The sequence below is a fragment of the Nomascus leucogenys genome, chromosome 22a (genome assembly GCF_006542625.1).
Source record: "Nomascus leucogenys isolate Asia chromosome 22a, Asia_NLE_v1, whole genome shotgun sequence".
NCBI classification, from domain to species: domain Eukaryota; kingdom Metazoa; phylum Chordata; class Mammalia; order Primates; family Hylobatidae; genus Nomascus; species Nomascus leucogenys.
The window spans coordinates 97720026-97738790 of NC_044402.1; the positions used below are offsets into that span (position 1 = coordinate 97720026).

The window sequence follows — 18765 nt, forward strand, 5'->3', positions numbered from 1 at the left end:
CACTATATCACACTCAATCTCCACAATGTAACATACCTACAGGTCTGTATTTAATATTCTAAAAAGAACTTTCCTTATTCCATGATATGGACTAAATTGCATGCCCCTCAAAATTTGTATGTTGAAGTCCTAACCCCCAGTGTGACTGTATTTGGAGACTGGGCCTTTAGGGAGGTAAATTAAGGTCAAATGAGGTCATGAGGGTGGGGCCCTAATGTAATAAGAGTGATGTCCTCATAGGAAGAGCAGGGACAACAGAGCTTGCTGGCACAGAGAAAGGCCATGTGAGGACACAGCAAGAGAGCCCTCAGCAAACACCAACCCTGTTGGCACTCTGATCTTGGATTTCAAGCCTCCAGAACTGCGAAAAAAAATCAATGTCTGTTGTTTAAGGCACCCAGTCTGTGGTATCTTGTTATGGCAACCCAAGCAGACTAACACAGTCCATAACAGAAAAAAATTTTTTAACAGTAATAACAAAAAACAAAAAGAAATTACCTCTGCCTGATCCCAACTTGATAGTTTTTTGGGAGTGGCACCAGGAGTCTGATCAGCTGTTTGATCCCAACGCCGTTTTCGTTTTGATGGAGGCTGGGACGCTGCTGCTCCATTGACGACTTTTAGTTCTCCAGCTTTAGCTTTTTCTGCTAGCTGTTGCCTAATTTCTCGCTGAAAAACACAATGAGCATTTACCTTTAAAATGCTTTCAATATATTTTTCTACCATTAGCGCAATCATTTCCACTTAACATCCTATTTTATACTTTGTTCATTCTCCTTTCTATGGTACTGTGATCTCCTTTCTATGCTAGCTGGTTCCATAGCCTGTGTGTCTTTATTTCGTTTTACATAATGCCTTTCTAAACAAAAGATAAGCAAGTTCGGAATTTGTAACATAGCACACTGTAGTTTATATATTGGAGGTGAAGTAAAATCTTTAGTCAACAATGGAGAACCATAATGCTTCCACTGAAAAATATGGTTTTCTTCAAAACTCATAAAAATAGCAATTAAGACTATGGAACGAGATAGAAAAATGGTAAAAGATAAAAATAATAAAATTGTTTTATTTATACTGACAAATTATGTAAATATGCATAGTGATAATGGATACACATTTAATTCACTCTGTACCGTTAAAATGGGGTTTTACCATCCCATTTAACTCATTCAACATATAAAATCTATTATATATTCATAATAGTAATGGAGGAGGCTGGGTACGGTGGCTCACACCTGTAACCCCAGCACTTTGGGAGGTTAAGGCGGGCAGATTACCTGAGGTCAGGAGTTCGAGACCAGCCTGGCCAACATAACGAAACCCCATCTCTACTTAAAAAAAAAAAAAAAAAAAAAAGAAATACGAAAATTAGCAGGGCATGGTGGCGCACACCTGCAATCCCAGAAACTCAGGAGGCTGTGGCAGGAGAATCGCTTGGACCCGGGAGGCAGAGGGTGCAGTAAGCTGAAATTGCATCACTGCACTTCAGCCTGGGCAACAAAGCAAGACTCTGCTCAAAACAAACAAACAAAAAGTAGGCAGTTATTAGACAAAATGGCATAATCTCTGTAGGCCAAAAGGAATTATTCAAAATTCTCCACTTACATCCAAACTGAAACTTGGAGAATCTCACACTGAACTCTGTGACTTTTCCCTAACATACTGGGTTCAGATACACACCATCAACCTTCTCCGCACAGAAACCACCCCTGTAATGGCCAGGCACAGTGGCTCACACCTGTAATCCCAGCACTTTGGGAGGCTGAGGCAGGCAGATCACCTGAGGTCAGGAGTTCGAGACCAGCCTGGCCAACATGGTGAAACCCCATCTCTACTAAAAATACAAAAATTAGTTAGGCATGGTGACACACGCTTTTGTTCCCAGCTACTTGGGAGGCTGAAGTGGGAGGATAACTTGAACCTGGGAAGCAGAGATTGCAGTGAGACAAGATCACGCCACTGCACTCTAGCCTGGACAACACAGTGAGACTCTGTGTCCAAAAAAAAAAAAAAAAAATCCCTTGTGAGACACATACATACATACATATACAGCCAAGGGGCCCAGGACTAGAAAAGGATATAGAAATGAAAAGTTTTATTTGGAAGGTGCAATAATTTGGGGGTAAGATTCTTTCTCAGTTAATTTTTATTAATACTATTAAAATATTTGTGCAGCAAATAGCAAAAAAGAAACCAAACAGTCTCTCAATCACAACTGTATTTACATTCTTTCACAACCATTAAAACAGGAGACAGGTTTACATACTTCTTCTTTAGTCAAGTGTTGTTCTCGCATTACATCCATGTAAGTCCTAGCATTCATTTTAGGATCAGGGGTCTTCCCTCCTGCAGAAAAGAACAGCAACAGGAAAAGAGTACAATAAATAAAAAATAATCAGGTTTAACTGATTTATCTGCCCTGCTCTATATATTATGTTATTCCATAATCATTTAAATTATTTTTTGATGGAAAACTTTAATAATTATACATCTTACTTTTTATTGAGTTTGCTGATCAATTTAACCTGTTTGAACACAAACATCTACAGCAGTTTAAAACAAATATTTTAATGCATATAAAAACAAAATGACAGCACAGTTTAGAGTCTTCAGAAGTGATGGGTTCCTGGGTTGCTAATCCGGAATACGTACACTTTCGTGCCTTTGTCTCCATCAGCAGTTCTGACTTCAAGCAGCAGAATAGAAGCCTAGAAAATTATCTCTTTACCATTAGTAACACTTTGGAAAGATATTTATATTCAAAACATTACCTGTTGCAAGCTGTTAAAATCCTGACTACAAATAACTATGACTAGATAAGTTCTTCATACAGTGTTCTAAAACAATTGTAGTTTAGAAAATCTGATTTTAAAAATATACCTATAATCTTATTCTGATGTCACATTACTAAAAAGGGCTTCATGCTTTAAGTTTTGTTGACCCAGAAAACATATTTTTATTTCTTAGAAAGCATAAATTAAAACTGGAAACATATTACTTTAAATATATTACTTCTACCAGTTATTATGATGCACACAGAAGCAACATGGTGTACAGAGATGTGTCAGTCTCTTGGTTAAAAGTTTCAGTATTTGCTTTTCAAACTTCAAAATATCTTACAGAAGCCCAAACAGTATATAACAAGATTCACAGAGGCACACTATGCTTTAGAAATGTGGTAACTAGCTATACAAGCAGTATAGCATCACAATTTAGGAAAAAATAATAAAATTCTAAGACATTTCCTATGCTGAAGATCATGCCCAATTGGTAGTGTCATTCTTTCTGACACTAGCTCTGATAAGACTTCCTTTGGAATACTTTTTCACCATAATCTAGAGAGGATGTGTTGAACTGCACCCTTAAGAATGCAGACAGGACTGGCATATAGCAGTACTGCTGTAGGAAAGAAATTAAGGACAGTTAGTATGGGCCTGTGAATTCTGGCATACATGTTTAAATCAATTACAATTATGCAAGTAAAAAAAGAATATCCCTACTAATTCATGCAGGCTGAAAGTCTAGTATGTAAACCTGCAGCAGAATCTAATTTTAAGAAACAGGCACCTAATTTTGATTGTGAAACTCACTCACCTGAGGAAAGCTTCCATCAGGCTCACTATGCCCCTTGTGCTTACTTGCACACTAAAATTAGCAAAACAGACTCCAACTATTAAAAATATCAAACTCTTTGTATACATACTTTTGTTTTAACTTTAAGTATGCTTAGAGCAAAGTAGGTGCCTTTACTAAGCTATATTTAGAGCACTATGCGGGGAGCTCTAGTGTGAGAAACAGTTTCTCAAGGGTAACAATCCTAAAAATCTAGGATTTGGAATGAAAACTTTCAATAATTTGAAAGTATTTTGAGCAGAAAAACACATTTGTTCCAAGTATAGAAAGCGTACCCAAAACAAAAGTAAAAGTAAAACCTTTAACCCTTTGCGTTTCTATGGCATTGGCTCATTTTTTTCTTGTCCTTCTACCTGGAAAGAAAACTTGCATTATAAAGATGAAGAATATGGCATCTGTGACTTCAACCACATCTATACAAATCTATATAGTAAGGGGGATTTTTAAAAAGAAAAGCAAATTCAGAAGCATGCCAAAAAAAATCAAAGGGCTAAAGACAACTTAATACAAATAAATTTCTGAATACTTATAGAAAAGTGGGAAAGAATTACCATCTGCAAAAGGATCAAGACGTTCTGGGGAAATTATCATGGTCCGCCTATGCTTTTTGTATTCATCTTCCCGGTCTGCAATCTTTGGAGGTCGGTGCTCAGCAAATGGATCATACTGAAAAGAGGTATGTCTCACTTAATATCCACTTTATTAAAATAACAAAGCAGAGTATCATAAACAAAAATCAGAACACTGTAAAGCACAAATGTTTAATACATGCCTACTAATATTCTGTACTGTGTCACAGATAAATGTTAATATAAAAAAATTAGGCACATAGAAACAAGGTAATATACATATCCACATTTCCATAGTTCAATGCTTCATATTAAATGATTACAGCCAGGCATGATGGCCTGTGTGTATAATCTCAACTACTTGGGAGGTTGAGACAGGAGGAATGCTTTGAGCCCAGGAGTTTGGGATCAGCCTGAGCAAGGCAGCAAGACCTTGTGTCAAAAAAAAAAAAAGATTACACTTTTACAAAATAAGTTATTATTTATAATTGTCCTTAAAGCATCCTAAAATTTATAGGTTTCTATGGGAACTCAGACATTCACTTTTCTTTAGCTGAATAAACTATGCTTTTAAAATGAAAGGTCACCTGTTCTGTTGACTGTGGTATATCATTAAGCAATGCCACAGGGGCATGATATCCTGGCTTCTTCTGACCAAGCAAACTCGTAGATGATGAATAGTCATCGTCATCCTGCAATGGAAACCCCCCCAAAAAACCATAAACAAAATGTTAAAACTTAAAAATTAGAAAGAATATGCAAAGATTCAACATGAAATCAAAAGATCTACTGACAGTGTGATGTCTAAGCCCTCCTTCATAAAACTTAGAGAAACAATTGGTTTTCTTTCACCTCAAAAACCTATTCAATTCAGTAAAGTTATCTTTACTTTTAAAATGATTAAGCAAGGAATATTTTCTATAGACGTCAATTAAGATAAAGTATGGACTAGAAAAACCTGTGCATTTAATTTTTTCACAAGACAAAATGTTTTTTCAATTTGATAACTACAGCTTATTTTAGAAGTTTCTACTTTCTTGTTTTAACTCATGTTTTTTAACACAATTTAACAACCATAGAAACAAATATTTAATTTTAAATGTATTTGCCCCTAGTAGTATGTTTAAACAGAACAATGTTATACTGTTACTTTTCTAGTATAAAAAGTACAACTGTTTGGGAGGCCAAGGTGGGAGAATGGCTTCAGTGTAGGAGTTTTGAGACTAGCCTAGGCAACAGAGACCCAGCTGGGCAAGGTGGCTCACGTCTGTAATCCCAACACTTTGGGAGGCCAAGGCGAGGGACTAATTGAGCCCAGGAGTTCAAGACCAGCCTGGGCAACATGGTGAAACTCTGTCTCTACCAAAAAAATACAAAAATTAGCCAGGCATGGTGGTGTGCATATGTAGTCCCAGCTACTCAGGAGGCTGAGGTGGGAAAATTGCTTGAACTCGGGAGGCGAAGGCTGCAGTGAGGCATGATCTGGCCACTGCCTTCAGTCTGGGCAACAGAGCAAGACTTTGTCTCCAAAAAACAAAACCACATACATAGTGAGATCTCATGTCTACTGTAATAAAAATAAATAAAAAATAAAAAGTGCAACACAGGGTAATTCTCCAGATCTTAACACCTCACTTATTTTATTTAAAGATAAAGTGACAATTTCCCCCTCAGCTTCTGAAACATATAGCTATCACTTTCTTTTACAATTAGGGTATGAGACCCCCAAATAAAGCACTAACTAGTCCATGACTGGCTTCTAGAAATTTCACCTTTTGGGACTTTTAAATTTCTCTCAAGAAAAAAAAAGAGGAAGAGAGAGCCCACTATAAAGTAAAATGTGACTTGAATTTCTTAAAAATAACCAGTTTGGCACCACATGTTCTCACTCATAGGTGGGAATTGAACAATGAGAACACCTGGACACAGGATGGGGAACATCACACACCAGGGCCTGCCAAGGGGTGGGGGGAGGGGGGAGGGATAGCATTAGGAGATATACCTAATGTAAATGACGAGTTAATGGGTGCAGCACACCAATATGGCAAATGTATACATATGTAACCTGCACGTTGTGCACATGTACCCTAGAATTTAAAGTATAATGATAAAAAAAAGAAATATACATCACCTATCCAAAAATTAAAAAAAATAAAAAATAACCGGGCACGGTGGCTCACGCCTGTCTGTAATCCCAGCACTCTGGGAGGCCAAGGCAGGTGGATCACGAGCTCAGGAGATCGAGACCATCCTGGCTAATACGGTGAAGCCCCGTCTCTACTAAAACTACAAAAAATTAGCTGGACATGGTAGCAGGCATCTGTAGTCCCAGCTACTCGGGAGGCTGAGGCAGGAGAATGCTATGAACCCTGGAGGCAGAGCATGTAGTAAGCCGAGACTGCACCACTGCATTCCAGCCTGGGCAACACAGTGAGACGGAAAAAAAAAAAACAGTTTGATAATCTATATACATAAAGTTTATCTGTAACTGAATCACCAAATTTGGAGTTTGGAATGGTCTGATAAAATATAAGCTACCTGGAATACATAAAAAATGCTTTGAGGGAACAGATTTCAAAATGAAAGGCAGTCCTCCTCCATAGGAATTCAAACAGACATGAAAATAACTCATCAATATCAGTACTAAGAAAAATTCCAGGCCGGGCACAGTGGCTCAAGCCTGTAATCGCAGCACTTTGGGAGGCCAAGGCAGGTGGATCACCTCAAGGCATGAGTTCAAGACTAGCCTGGCCAACATGGCGAAACCCCATCTCTACTCAAAATACAAAAATTAGCCAGGCATGGTAGCAGGCGCCTGTAATCCCAGCTACTTGGGAGGCTGAGGCAGAAGAATCACTTGAATCCGGGAGGCGGAGGTTGCAGTCGACTGCACTCAAGCCTGGATGACAGGGCGAGACTGTCCCCCCGCAAAAAAAAAAGGTAAGAAAAGAAAATCCATTCACATTAAGATACCAAGAGGAGAAAAACAGTATCAAGTACAAGTCAGTAATCAAATCACAAGGACAGATGGCTATTTACAATTAAGTCACTTCTCACACAGGCTACTCTAGATAGAGCTGATAAGTAACAGCAGGGATTTACTTTACTCTTTACTTTATAACAGTAATGGCTGGCAGGTGCTTCACCGGATAAACAAACTAGTCTTTACCATAAATTCTCAGAACAAAGTATTTCCAGTGAAGTTTCTGAACCTTAGAGAGGATACCTCCAGTAGTTTTATCCTCTAAAAGATCCCAAAAATGTTTCTCCAGATTAAACCAGATAGCTGAAACAAAAGTTATTCATATTTCTTGCTCTCTCAAAAAAATAACTGCCTCTTGTACATAATTTGTAACTTACATCTTCAAGTTCAGTTGCAGCAATTGATGTCACGTATCCAGCAAATCTGCTGTCACTTCCACCATAAATTTCCTGGTCATAATAACCTGTAGAATCGAGGCCCACTCCTTGAGCTTCATCAAGAGCTGCCTTCTTGCCTTGAATTTCTCGAATCTGTGCTTCAATATCTATAAAGAGATAATACAGACTGTCTTAATTTCACTTTCCAAAAGAACTCCCAACACAATGCATTTCTTTACTAGGTAATTATCAAAATACTCTCTTAAATACAGAAAATGTACAATAATTGCACCATATAAGAGACTAGTAATCACAACAGCGTAAGCATGCTCTAGAAATTAAACCATGATAGGCTAGGCGCGTGGCTCACGCCTACAATCCCAACACTTTGGGAGGATGAGGTGGGCGGATCTGGGCGCCATGACTCACGCCTATAATCCCAAAACTTTGGGAGGACGAGGTGGGCGGATTACTTGAGGTCAGGAGTTCGAGACCAGCCTAGCCAACATATAGCGAAACCCCGTCTCTACTAAAAAATACAAAAAGTAGCTAGGCGTGGGGGCATGCACCTGTAGTCCCAGGTATTTGGGAAGCTGAGGCAGGAGAATCACTTTAACCCGGGAGGCGGAGGTTGCAGTGAGCCGTGATCACACCATTGCACTCCAACCTGAGTGACAGAGCAAGACTCTCTCAAAAAAAAAAAAAAAAAAAGTGACAAAATATCATCTAACATATAACCCAGCTTCAAATTTCCCCAGTTGCCCTAGTAACAGCCTTTATAATGTTCTTTTTTAACCCATGATCCAATCAAGCACCATACACTGCATTTAGTTGTCACTCTCTTTGCTCTTCTTTAAATACAGACTAGTCTTCCATTTTGTAGTCTTTCCTGATACCAGGTTAATTTTGCAAAGTAATGTTTTGTTTTAATAATCTAAATAATACATAGATGTATAAAGAAATAGTTTCGATTGCAAAAGATTTCTATGGCCTGACAAATAGCTGTTTAAATTCTTGCCAGCCCATGCTGAATTAAGCCCTTTGACACCAGGCACTTTTCAAAAGCTTACTTGCTGGCCGGGCGCAGTGGTCCACGCCTGTAATCCCAGCACTTTGGGAGGCCAAGGCGGGCGGATCACCTGAAGTCAGGCGTTGGAGACCAGCCTGGCCAAGATGGTGAAACCTCCTCTCCAGTAAAAATACAAAGTTAGCCAGGTGTAATGGCGCACGCCTGTAGTCCCAGCTACTCAGGAGGCTGAGGCAGGAGAACTGCTTGAACCGAGGAGGCCAAGGTTGCAGTGAGCCGAGATCACATGCCACTGCACTCTAGACTGGGCAAAGAGCAAAACTCATCTCAAAAAAATAAATAAATAAATAAAAATTAGGCCGGCGCAGTGGCTCACACCTGCAATCCCAGCACTTCAGGAGGCCGAGGCAGGCAGATCACCTGAGGTCAGGAGTTCAAGACCAGCCTGGCCAATGTGGTAAAACCCCATCTCTACTAAAAATACAAAAATTAGCCAGGCATGGTGGCAGGCGCCTGTAATCCCAGCTACTCGGGAGGCTGAGGCAGGAGAATCGCTTGAACCCGGAAGGCAGAGGTTGCAGTAAGCAGAGATTACGCCATTGCACTCTAGCCTGGGCGACAAGTGCGAAACTCCGTCTCAAAAAATAGATAAATAAATAAATAAAAATAGAAAATAAAAAAGTTCAATTGCTAGCTGCATGAATCAAAAGATAAAGATTCAAATAGCATCCTGTATTTGCAAAACCTCCCACCCCCCAGCTAAGGGAGAAGGCCCTCTATAGTTCCTCAAGATAGATGTGCAGGATAACATAATGTCCTTATATCTAGTCTAAGGCACAGCTGGGTCACATTTCCACGTAAGAAAGGAACAGGAGCAGGTCTCAGAAACTGGAGGCCAGACGCGGTAGCTCATGCATGTCATCCAAACACTTTGGAAGGCTGAGGTGGGCAAATCACTTGAGCCCAGGAGTTCAAAACCAGCCTGGGCGACATGGCAAAACCCCATCTCTACAAAAAATACTAAAATTAGCCAGGTATGGTGGCAAACCTATAGTCCCCTGCCACTTAGGGGGCTGAGGTGGGAGGACTGTTTGAGCCCAGGAGGTCAAGGCTGCAGTGAGCCACGACTGCTGCCACTGCACTCCAGCCTGGATGAGAGAGAGACTGTCTCAGAAACAAAGAAACAGAAAGAAAGAAACTCAAAATGACAGAATAGTTTTAATGCTGAATTTAGCAGCCCCAGTTGTGACCAGATCTCAAAATTATTATAGTGTGTTGTGTTACACAGCACCACTACATGCACAGATGTTACTTTGTCCCCAAACCATTACAGCAGCCCAGGCAGCCAGAAATATCCTCACATGAGTGGTTCTTTTTACTATGATCTCTACTTTTGTTTCTGTTTGTAGTTTTATATTTTGAAAAATTTAATCTACATTTGCCCCACTCCCACCCCCTTCAGGCATTTTCTTTTCTTTTCTTTTTTTGAGGCGGAGTTTTGCTCTTGTTGCCCAGGCTGGAGTGCAGTGGCTCGATCTCGGCTCACTGCAACCTCTGCCTCCCAGGTTCAAGCCATTCTCCTGCCTCAGCCTCCCAAATAGTTGGGATTACAGGTGCCCACCACCACGCCCAGCTTCAGGCCTTTTTTTTTAAACCACAGGTGCATTTATCACTTTTACCTAAATAGGTTTTTGTAAAAGGACCACAAATGCTACTTCCATGAGGATTTAGGTAAGAAACAAATGGGTGAATCAGGACAAATAGTCTGCAATCTCCTCTACAGCATTAGTATAAGGACCACCTACGAAGAAATGACCTGGTGCACCTGTTACAAAGGTGAACTCCTAGGTCTTGGATACACTAACTCCGAACCTCCAACTCAGGCTGTGAAGCCCAGGATTCTGCATCATTAACAAACACCCTAGGAAACTATTTTACCTGGCCCTTCACCCCTCCCATTTCCAACCCCAGCCTACCCCTACCAAATTTTCCAATTTAGAGCATCATTTTATACTTTTCTCTACCTCATACACAACTAAAAAATAGGAAAAGGGTGCTGTTTTATAAAAACTGCACACTACACATATTGTGCAACTTGCTTTTTCCCCCTTATCAGGCATCTCTCTTATTTTCCATCTAAAGAACTTTTCCATCCTAAAGTTTCAGCAACTAGTTCCTCATTTGGATAACATTTATTCAGGAACTAATTTTAGCTACTGAATTTTACCTATTGATTTTACGTACCTGCTGATTAGCATCAGAGTTTTCCAATTACAAAGGTTCATAAAATACTGAAATAGTGTTGGTATGAAATCTATGTAAATCATGACTAGGTTCTCATTAAAATTTAGTAACAAAATTACCCAGCCCAAAATCTCCTGGGGCTAGGCAGCTGTTTGTAGTTAATTAATCCTAAGGGGAGTTTATTACTGAACTTCTTATAGGCAGTACAATTAAATGTTTATATGCAAATCAGGCACTGTTTTCTGTCTGCTGGAAACTATGGATATAAAGTCCAAAAAGCTAATGGGCTTTGTTAACACACTGCAAACTGCAGCACATTTACACATACACCATGTGATACATAAAATTAAGACATCAGATTCCATACAACTCAGCAGCTTATTATGCAATTCAGGGAACTAAAAACTCAGAAATTTCTTAATAAACTATGTGCCAAAATACCAAACATAATATACCCAAATATTTATAAGCAAACAAATTATTACCATGACATTCATAAATAAGGTAACTTTGTGTCTGAGGTTTCATTTTCAAAATAAATAAATAAAAAGGTGGGAAAAAATACGGCAGAAAATGACAACTGATAAAGCTTAGCAGTGGGCTAGTGTTCATTATATTTTGTCCTATTCTCTTCTGTATGTTAAAATATTTCATAAAAGGTAATCTGGGCCGGGCATGGTGGCTCACACCTGTAATCCCAGCACTTTGGGAGGCCGAGGCGGGTGGATCACGAGGTCAGGAGTTCAGGACCAGCCTGGCCAAGATGGTGAAACCCCGTCTCTACTAAAAATATAAAAATTAGCCAGGTGTGGTGGCAGGTGCCTGGAATCCCAGCTACTCAGGAGGCTGGGTCAGAGAACTGCTTCAACCCCAGAGGCAGAGGATGCAGTGAGCCGAGATCGCACCACTGCACTCCAACCTAGGCAACAGAGCAAGACTCCATCTCAAATAAATAAATAAATTAATTAATTAATAAAAAGGTAATGAGGCTGGGCACTTTGGGATGCCCAGGCAGGCAGATCACTTGAGTTCAGAAGTTCAAGGCCAGCCTAAGCAATATGACGAAACCCTGTCTCTACAAAAATTAGACGAAAATACAAAAATTAGTCATTACAGGTGCACACCTGTAGTCCCAGATACTCAGGAGGCTGAGGTCAGAGGATGGCTTGAGCCCAGGAGGCGGAGGTTGCAGTGAGCTGAGATCACACCACTGCACTCTAGCCTGGGTGTTGGAGCCAGGCCTTGTCTCTAAATAAGTAAATAAATAAATAGATAATCTGTAGAAGTAATTAAAAGTAATTTTCCAAATTTTTCTCTCCCCTATCCATGCCAGCCAAGGTTTGTAAAATTCCACTTCAAATTTTGTATCTCTGGGAATGACAATGTTGTCTCTAACTCCGTATTTTCAAAGCCAACACTAAGTTACAGCCTGGTGTGTAACTATTCCTATAATTTCTTAAATATAAACTGACAAAAATGTGCAAATAGATCCTTTCTGACAACAAATGATCAATGCATAAAACTGCTTGGCAACTGGCTGAGCGCGGTGGCTCATGCCTGTAATCCCAGCACTTTGGGAAGTCAAGGCAGCTGAATCACTTGAGATCAGGAGTTCAAAGCCAGCCTGGCCAACATAGTGAAACCTTGTCTTCACTAAAAATACAAACATTAGCTAGGCATGGTGGTGGCATGCCTGTAATCCCAGCTACTCGGGAGGCTGAGGCATGAGAATCACTTGAACCTGGGAGGTGGAGGTTGCAGTGAGCCGAGATCACAGCACTGCACTCCGGCCTGGGCAACAAGAGAATCGCTTGAGTCCAGGAGGCAGAGGTTGCAGTGAGCCAAGATCACACCACTGCACTCCAGCCTGGACAACACAGTGAAACTCCACCTCAAAAAAAAAAAAGGGAGGGGGGATTGGCAACTATGAAAATAAAAAATGAGAGAACATACCAAAATGAGTAACCAGAGGTCAAAAACAATGAAGACCTGAGGCAAAGAAACGTCTATGCTAATAATCTCTTCCAACTTCAATTATGACCAACATGAACAAATCCTGTTCCAGCCTAATCCCTTCCCAATTTGGACTCATAGTTCAATACATTCAGATGCGAACACAAAGAAAAAAGGGATACTGCCTGCTAGTAACTGAGCAAGAAGCGACTAGGACTTCCTATTGGCCACACAAAACTGCCAAAAGCTGGCACTCTTTAACCCATTTAAACCCTTATATATTCCAATTTCCACACTGTTGTGCACATCAATAGTTTCTGCCTTTTTATTACTGGGTAGTATTCCACTGTACTACAGTGTGTTTATCCATTCTCTAGTTGAAATACATCGAGCTGTTTGCAGTGATTACAAGTAAGGCTACTGTAAACATTTGTTCAGAGGTTTTTGCGTGAAGACAGGTTTTAGTAACACTAGGGTAGGCCGGGCACGGTGGCTCACGCCTGTAATCCCAGCACTTTGGGAGGCCAATGTGGATGGATCACCTGAGGTCAGGAGTTCGAGACCAGTCTGGCCAATATGGCGAAACCCCATCTCTACTAAAAATACAAAAATTAGACGGGTGTGATGGTGCACGTCTGTAGTCCCAGCTACTCGGGAGGCTGAGGCAGAAGTATCGCTTGAACCCGGGAGGCAGAGCTTGCAGTGAGCCGAGATTGTGCGACTGCACTCCAGCCTGGACAACAGAGCGAGACTCTGTCTCAAAAACAAAAACAAAAAAACACTTGGGTAAACATCTATACCTACGAACGGGATTGCTGGATCCTATAGTAAATAAATGTTTATCTTTATAAGAAACTTAGAAAGCCTTTTTGATGGGTTTACTTCTGCAAGTTTAAGAGCAGAGGAGAGCAGAATGTGTAACAGAAAAAGAAGAATTCTGAGAGATGAAATGGAGGAGAGAGATTAAGGGAACAAGTAAGATAAAGAGAAGCTGTGACAAGTGAGGTTAGTAAAATTCCAATTACGTGGTAGTAGAAAAAGGAGTACAGGGGTAGAAATAGGTGATATGGATTACCTAAACTACCTGATTTTCTAGATGAGAGCCGCATTTCTGTTCCCTGCCTCAACCTCTCCCCTACCCCCATCTTTAGTAAAACCCACTCACTGGGGGTAGGGTAGGGATATACGCTAGGACTCTTGGCTATTGATTCTGAAATCTTAAAAAGAAGAAGTGATTCCCTATCTTGACGTTATATTTAGAATCCTAAAACTGAAGTTACAGGTAGTCCTTAAAATGCTGAGTTGTCATATCCTAGAGTAGTTTTTAAAAATGTCTTAGACAAGAGATCAAAGCAAATAGTGAAGTGTATATCAGACTTGTATTTACCAAAGAGCCATGCTAAAGGAAAAGCCTTGTTGGTATATTGTCAAGAATGAGGTTTTTCTTAAACTGGTCATCTTATTTTCAAGATATGTGTATAACTGTGTGTCACACAAAACAGGTAGCAGTTAGGCTTGTTAGAAAAATGAAGGGTAGGCCGGGCATGGTGGCTCACGCCTGCAATCCCAGCACTTTGGGAAGCCGAAGCAGGCAGATCACCTGAGGTCGGGAGTTCAAGACCAGCCTCACCAACATGGAGAAACCCTGTCTCTACTAAAAATACAAAATTAGCCGGGCATGGTGGCGCATGCCTATAATCCCAGCTACTCCAGAGGCTGAGGCAGGAGAATCGCTTGAACCCAGGAGGCAGAGCTTGCAGTGAGCCGAGATCACGCCATTGCACTCCAGCCTGGGCAACAAGAGCGAAACTCCGTCTCAAAAAGAAAGAAAGAAAAAAAACTGAAGAGTATATTTATTGCCACTAAAATTATGGTGGGGGGAGAAACAGAATGTAAAAATCCTTTTTAAGATTTCCTTCCCAGGGCCAGGCGCGGTGGCTCACGCCTGTAATCCCAGCACTTTGGGAGGCCAAGGCAGGCGGATCACAAGGTCAGGAGCTCGAGACCATCCTGGCTAACATGGTGAAACCCCGTCTCTATTAAAAATACAAAAAAATTAGCCGGGCATGGTGGTGGGCGCCTGTAGTCCCAGCTATTCAGGAGGCAGAGGCAGGAGAATGGCATGAACCCGGGAGGCGGAGCTTGCAGTGAGCCGAGATCGTGCCACTGCACTCCAATCTGGTCGACAGAGTGAGACTCCGTCTCAAAAAGAAAAAAAAATGAAGAAAAAAGAAAATTTCCTTCCTGGCCGGGCATGGTAGCTCACGCCTACAATCCCAGCACTTTGGTAGACTGAGGTGGGTGAATCACCTGAGGTCAGGAGTTGAAGATCAGCCTGGCCAACAAGCCGAAACACTGTCTCTACTAAAAATACAAAAAATCAGCCGAGCATGGTAGCAGGTGCCTGTAGTCCCAGCTACTCAGGAGGCTGAGGCAAGAGAATCGCTTGAACCCAGGGGGCAAAGGTTGCAGTGAGCTGAGATCATGCCATTGCACTCCAGCCTGGACAACAGAGCAAGATTCTGTCTCAAAAAAAAAAAAAAAAAAAATTTCCTTCCCATGACTAGCACAACCTAAACCTGAAGTATGATTTCAGAACTATGCTTATACTTAGAGCCAATAATTTTCTGGGTGCTTCCATTGCTTGTGGGCCCCCTAACATCTTGATTGCAGCAGTAATGGGAAGGAGGCAACCAGTTTTGACAGCCACTTTCCCCAATTCCTCCAGACTGTGGGAAACCACAGGAGAAAGGTTCTGCAACAAATGAAGTGCAAGGAAAAAGAAAGAGACAGGAGGAACCTACGAACTGAAAAAGATTTAAGAGATAAATCATTCAGGCCGGGGCCAGTGGCTCACGTCTGTAATCCCAGCACTCTGGGAGGCCAAGGTGGGCGGATCACCTGAGGTTGGGAGTTCGAGACCAGCCTAACATGGAGAAACCTCATCTCTACTAAAAATACAAAATTAGCCAGGCGTGGTGGTGCGTGCCTGTAATCCCAGCTTCTCGGGGAGCTGAGGCAGGAGAATCGCTTGAACCCGGGAGGCGGAGGTTGCGGTGAGCCGAGATCGTGCCATTGCACTCCAGCCTGGGCAACAAGAGCAAAACTCCGTCTCAAAAAAAAAAAAGAGATAAATCATTCAATCACAATGTACCGTGAAATGAAAAAGATATAAGAGAAACCAACCAATCATAATGTTACCAGTTTTCTTGGAAGCTGACTGAAACTGAAAAACAAAGTTTAAAAGAATGGGTAAAACAGAACACTGACTAGATATTTTATTATTTTAATTTTAGGTGTAATCATGGTATTATCTTACGTCCTTACATAGAAATACACACTGAAATATTTATGGATAAAGTGGTATGTCTAAGATCTGCTTCACAATAATGAGAAGAGTAGAAGGGACCAGTGTACAAATTAAACAAAGTTGGCCTAAGCTTGTAACTGTTGAAGCTAGGTGATAAGTATATGAGGGGTTCATTTTACTACTCACGGTACTTTTTTGTTATTTTGTTTTGAGACGAAGTCTCACTCTGTTGCCCAGGCGGAAGTGCAGTGGCACGATCTCGGCTCACTGCAACCTCCACCTCCTGGTTCAAGAGATTCTCCTGCCTGAGCCTCCCAAGCAGGTGGGATTACAGGCACGCACCACCAAGCCCAGATAATTTTTGTATTTTTAGTAGAGACGGGGTTTCACCATGTTGGTCAAGTTGGTCTCAAACTCCTGACCTCTGGTGATCCATCCACATCAGCCTCCCAAAGTGCTGGGATTACAGGCATAAGCCACCGTGCCCAGCCTACCCTAGTGTTATTAAAACCTGTCTTCACACACCGTGCCTGGCCTGTTGTTTTGTTTTTTTGAGACAGTGTCCTGCTCTGTTGCCCAGGCTGGAGCATAGCGCCAGCCGCTCTCTACTTTTCTGTATGTTTGCAGTCTCAAGCAATCCTCCTGTCTTGACTTACCAAAATGCTAGGATTATATGAGTGAGCAACCCCTGGCCTCCTGTATTTTTAAAACTCAGACCTATGTATCAAACTCTTGAGAAAAACAATTCATATCACTGATAGCAGAAGGTCACATCTGATACAACTATTTAGCTGCTCCCCACCAATTCTGTCCCTCTGATTTCCCCTCCTGTGCCTTTTCTTCTTCTTCTTCTTCTTCTTTTTTTTTTTTTTTTTTTTTTTGAGACAGAGTTTCACTCAGTCGCCCAGGCTGGAGTGCAGTGGCACGATCTCAGCTCACTACAACTTCCGCCTCCTGGGTTCAAACGATTCTCCTGCCTCAGCCTCCTGAGGAGCTGGGATCACAGGCGCACGCCACCATGCTCGGTTAATTTTTTTGTACTTTTAGTAGAGAGGGAGTTTCACCATGTTGGCCAGGCTGGTCTGGAACTCCTGACCTTGGGTGATCTGCCCACCTCAGCCTCCCAAAGTGCTGGGATTATAGGTGTGAGACACCGTGCCCAGCCCTTTTCTTCTTTCTAAGCCTTAGATCCTGCTAAACCCAACTTGTAGCACTTCTTCCTCCTTGATTTTTATTTTTCATTTTTCATCTGGATTATTTTCAGTGTTCTAATTACTGCTCATTACATGTTACAGAGATACTGCCCTCAGATGTTAATCTCTCACCTATACCTTTCAGTCTGGTCCCTAAGTGATATCTACTCTCCTTTAGCCAGATGTAACTGGTGAACAAGTATTTCCCAAACACAAGACTTCTAAAAGACATCACAAAAAACAGGAAGTATATTCTGAATCCCAACTCTCAACTTTTTCATTAAACAAAACTCCAATAGGACAACTAACTATAATATAAATCATTTTACTGAACACTACAAACAATACTGATAAATTGATTCCTAAATGATTAATTCTATTAAAAAAAATTTCAAGGCCAGGCATCGTGGCTCACACCTGTAATCCTAGCACGGTGGGAGGCCAAGGCAGGAGGACTGCTTGAGCCCAGGAGTTCGAGATCAGCCTGGGTAACATAGTGAGACCCCATCTCTAAAAAAAACTTGTAAAAATTAGCCAGGCATGGTGGCACACGTCTGTAGTTGTAGCTACTCAGGAGGCTGAAATGGGAGGATCACTTGAGCCCAGCAGTTGTAGGTTAAGTGAGCTATGATCACGCCACTGCACTCCAACCTGGGCAACAGGGCAAGACCCGTTCTCAAAAATAAACCCAGGAAAAAATATATATATCAGCAAGATACACAATAACAAAACTATAACTATTCCAGCCATTTATCAAGCAAAGAATTAGGGAAAAAACTTTTTCAGCTTTGTGATGTCTCAAAAAATCTAATTCAAAGAATTAGTGGCAAAACAAGCTGATATATAGGATTTTTGTTTAAAGCATTTTCCCCTTACAAAACAGAGAAGAATGTGTGTTCCCCGTTTGTTTGCCAAAGTCAGCAGTTATCTGAAGAACTGCTGGATGGCAAGATTATGCATATTCATAACCATACACCTGACATAATTTAATATGCAGAAAGATCTAAAAGATTTTATCTGATTTGAGTAAGTCCAGTTCTTTTTATATTTCCATCCCGGAAAGCATAAGCCACATTGGCCAGGGTAAAATATAATCAGATTGGTTAAAGAGGATGTGAGGCCTGATCCTAATAGAAATGTTTGAAAGGGTTCAGGCATGGTGGCTCATGCCAATAATCCCAGCACTTTGGGAGGCCAAGGTGGGAGGATCACTTGTGGTCAGGAGTTTGAGACCAGCCTGGCCAACATGGCAAAACCCTGTCTCTAAAAATACAAAAATTAGTCGAGTGTGGTGGCACATGCCTGTGATACCAGTACTCGAGAGGCTGAAGCAGGAGAATTGCTTGAACCTAAAAGGCAGAGGTTGCTGTAAGCCGAGATTGCACCACTGCACTTCAGCCTGGGCAACAGAACAAGACTGTATCTCAAAAAATAAAAAATAAAGAAATTTTTGAAAGGAATATGACAGCAAAATAA

The 18765-nt window shown here is 41.2% G+C and overlaps 1 protein-coding gene across 3 annotated transcripts in view; it reads right to left on the minus strand.

Annotated features, from left to right (window-relative positions):
• SF3B1 (splicing factor 3b subunit 1) overlaps positions 1-18765 on the minus strand; it is a 45630-nt gene that overhangs the window by 24699 nt on the left and 2166 nt on the right. For 2 of the 3 annotated variants that reach the window (XR_004027777.1, XM_003253881.4), the window contains exons 2-6: positions 7563-7729; positions 4790-4894; positions 4185-4299; positions 2267-2346; positions 499-669 (exon numbers count right to left, since the gene is read on the minus strand). Coding sequence is in view for 2 of the 3 variants with exons in the window: in XM_003253881.4 (XP_003253929.1) it covers positions 499-669; positions 2267-2346; positions 4185-4299; positions 4790-4894; positions 7563-7729 (638 nt within the window). In the remaining variant the exon portion in view is untranslated. Of the gene's footprint in view, positions 1-498; positions 670-2266; positions 2347-2652; positions 3945-4184; positions 4300-4789; positions 4895-7562; positions 7730-18765 lie in introns of those variants that run through there. The other variant, XM_030802545.1, reaches the window with a different exon arrangement.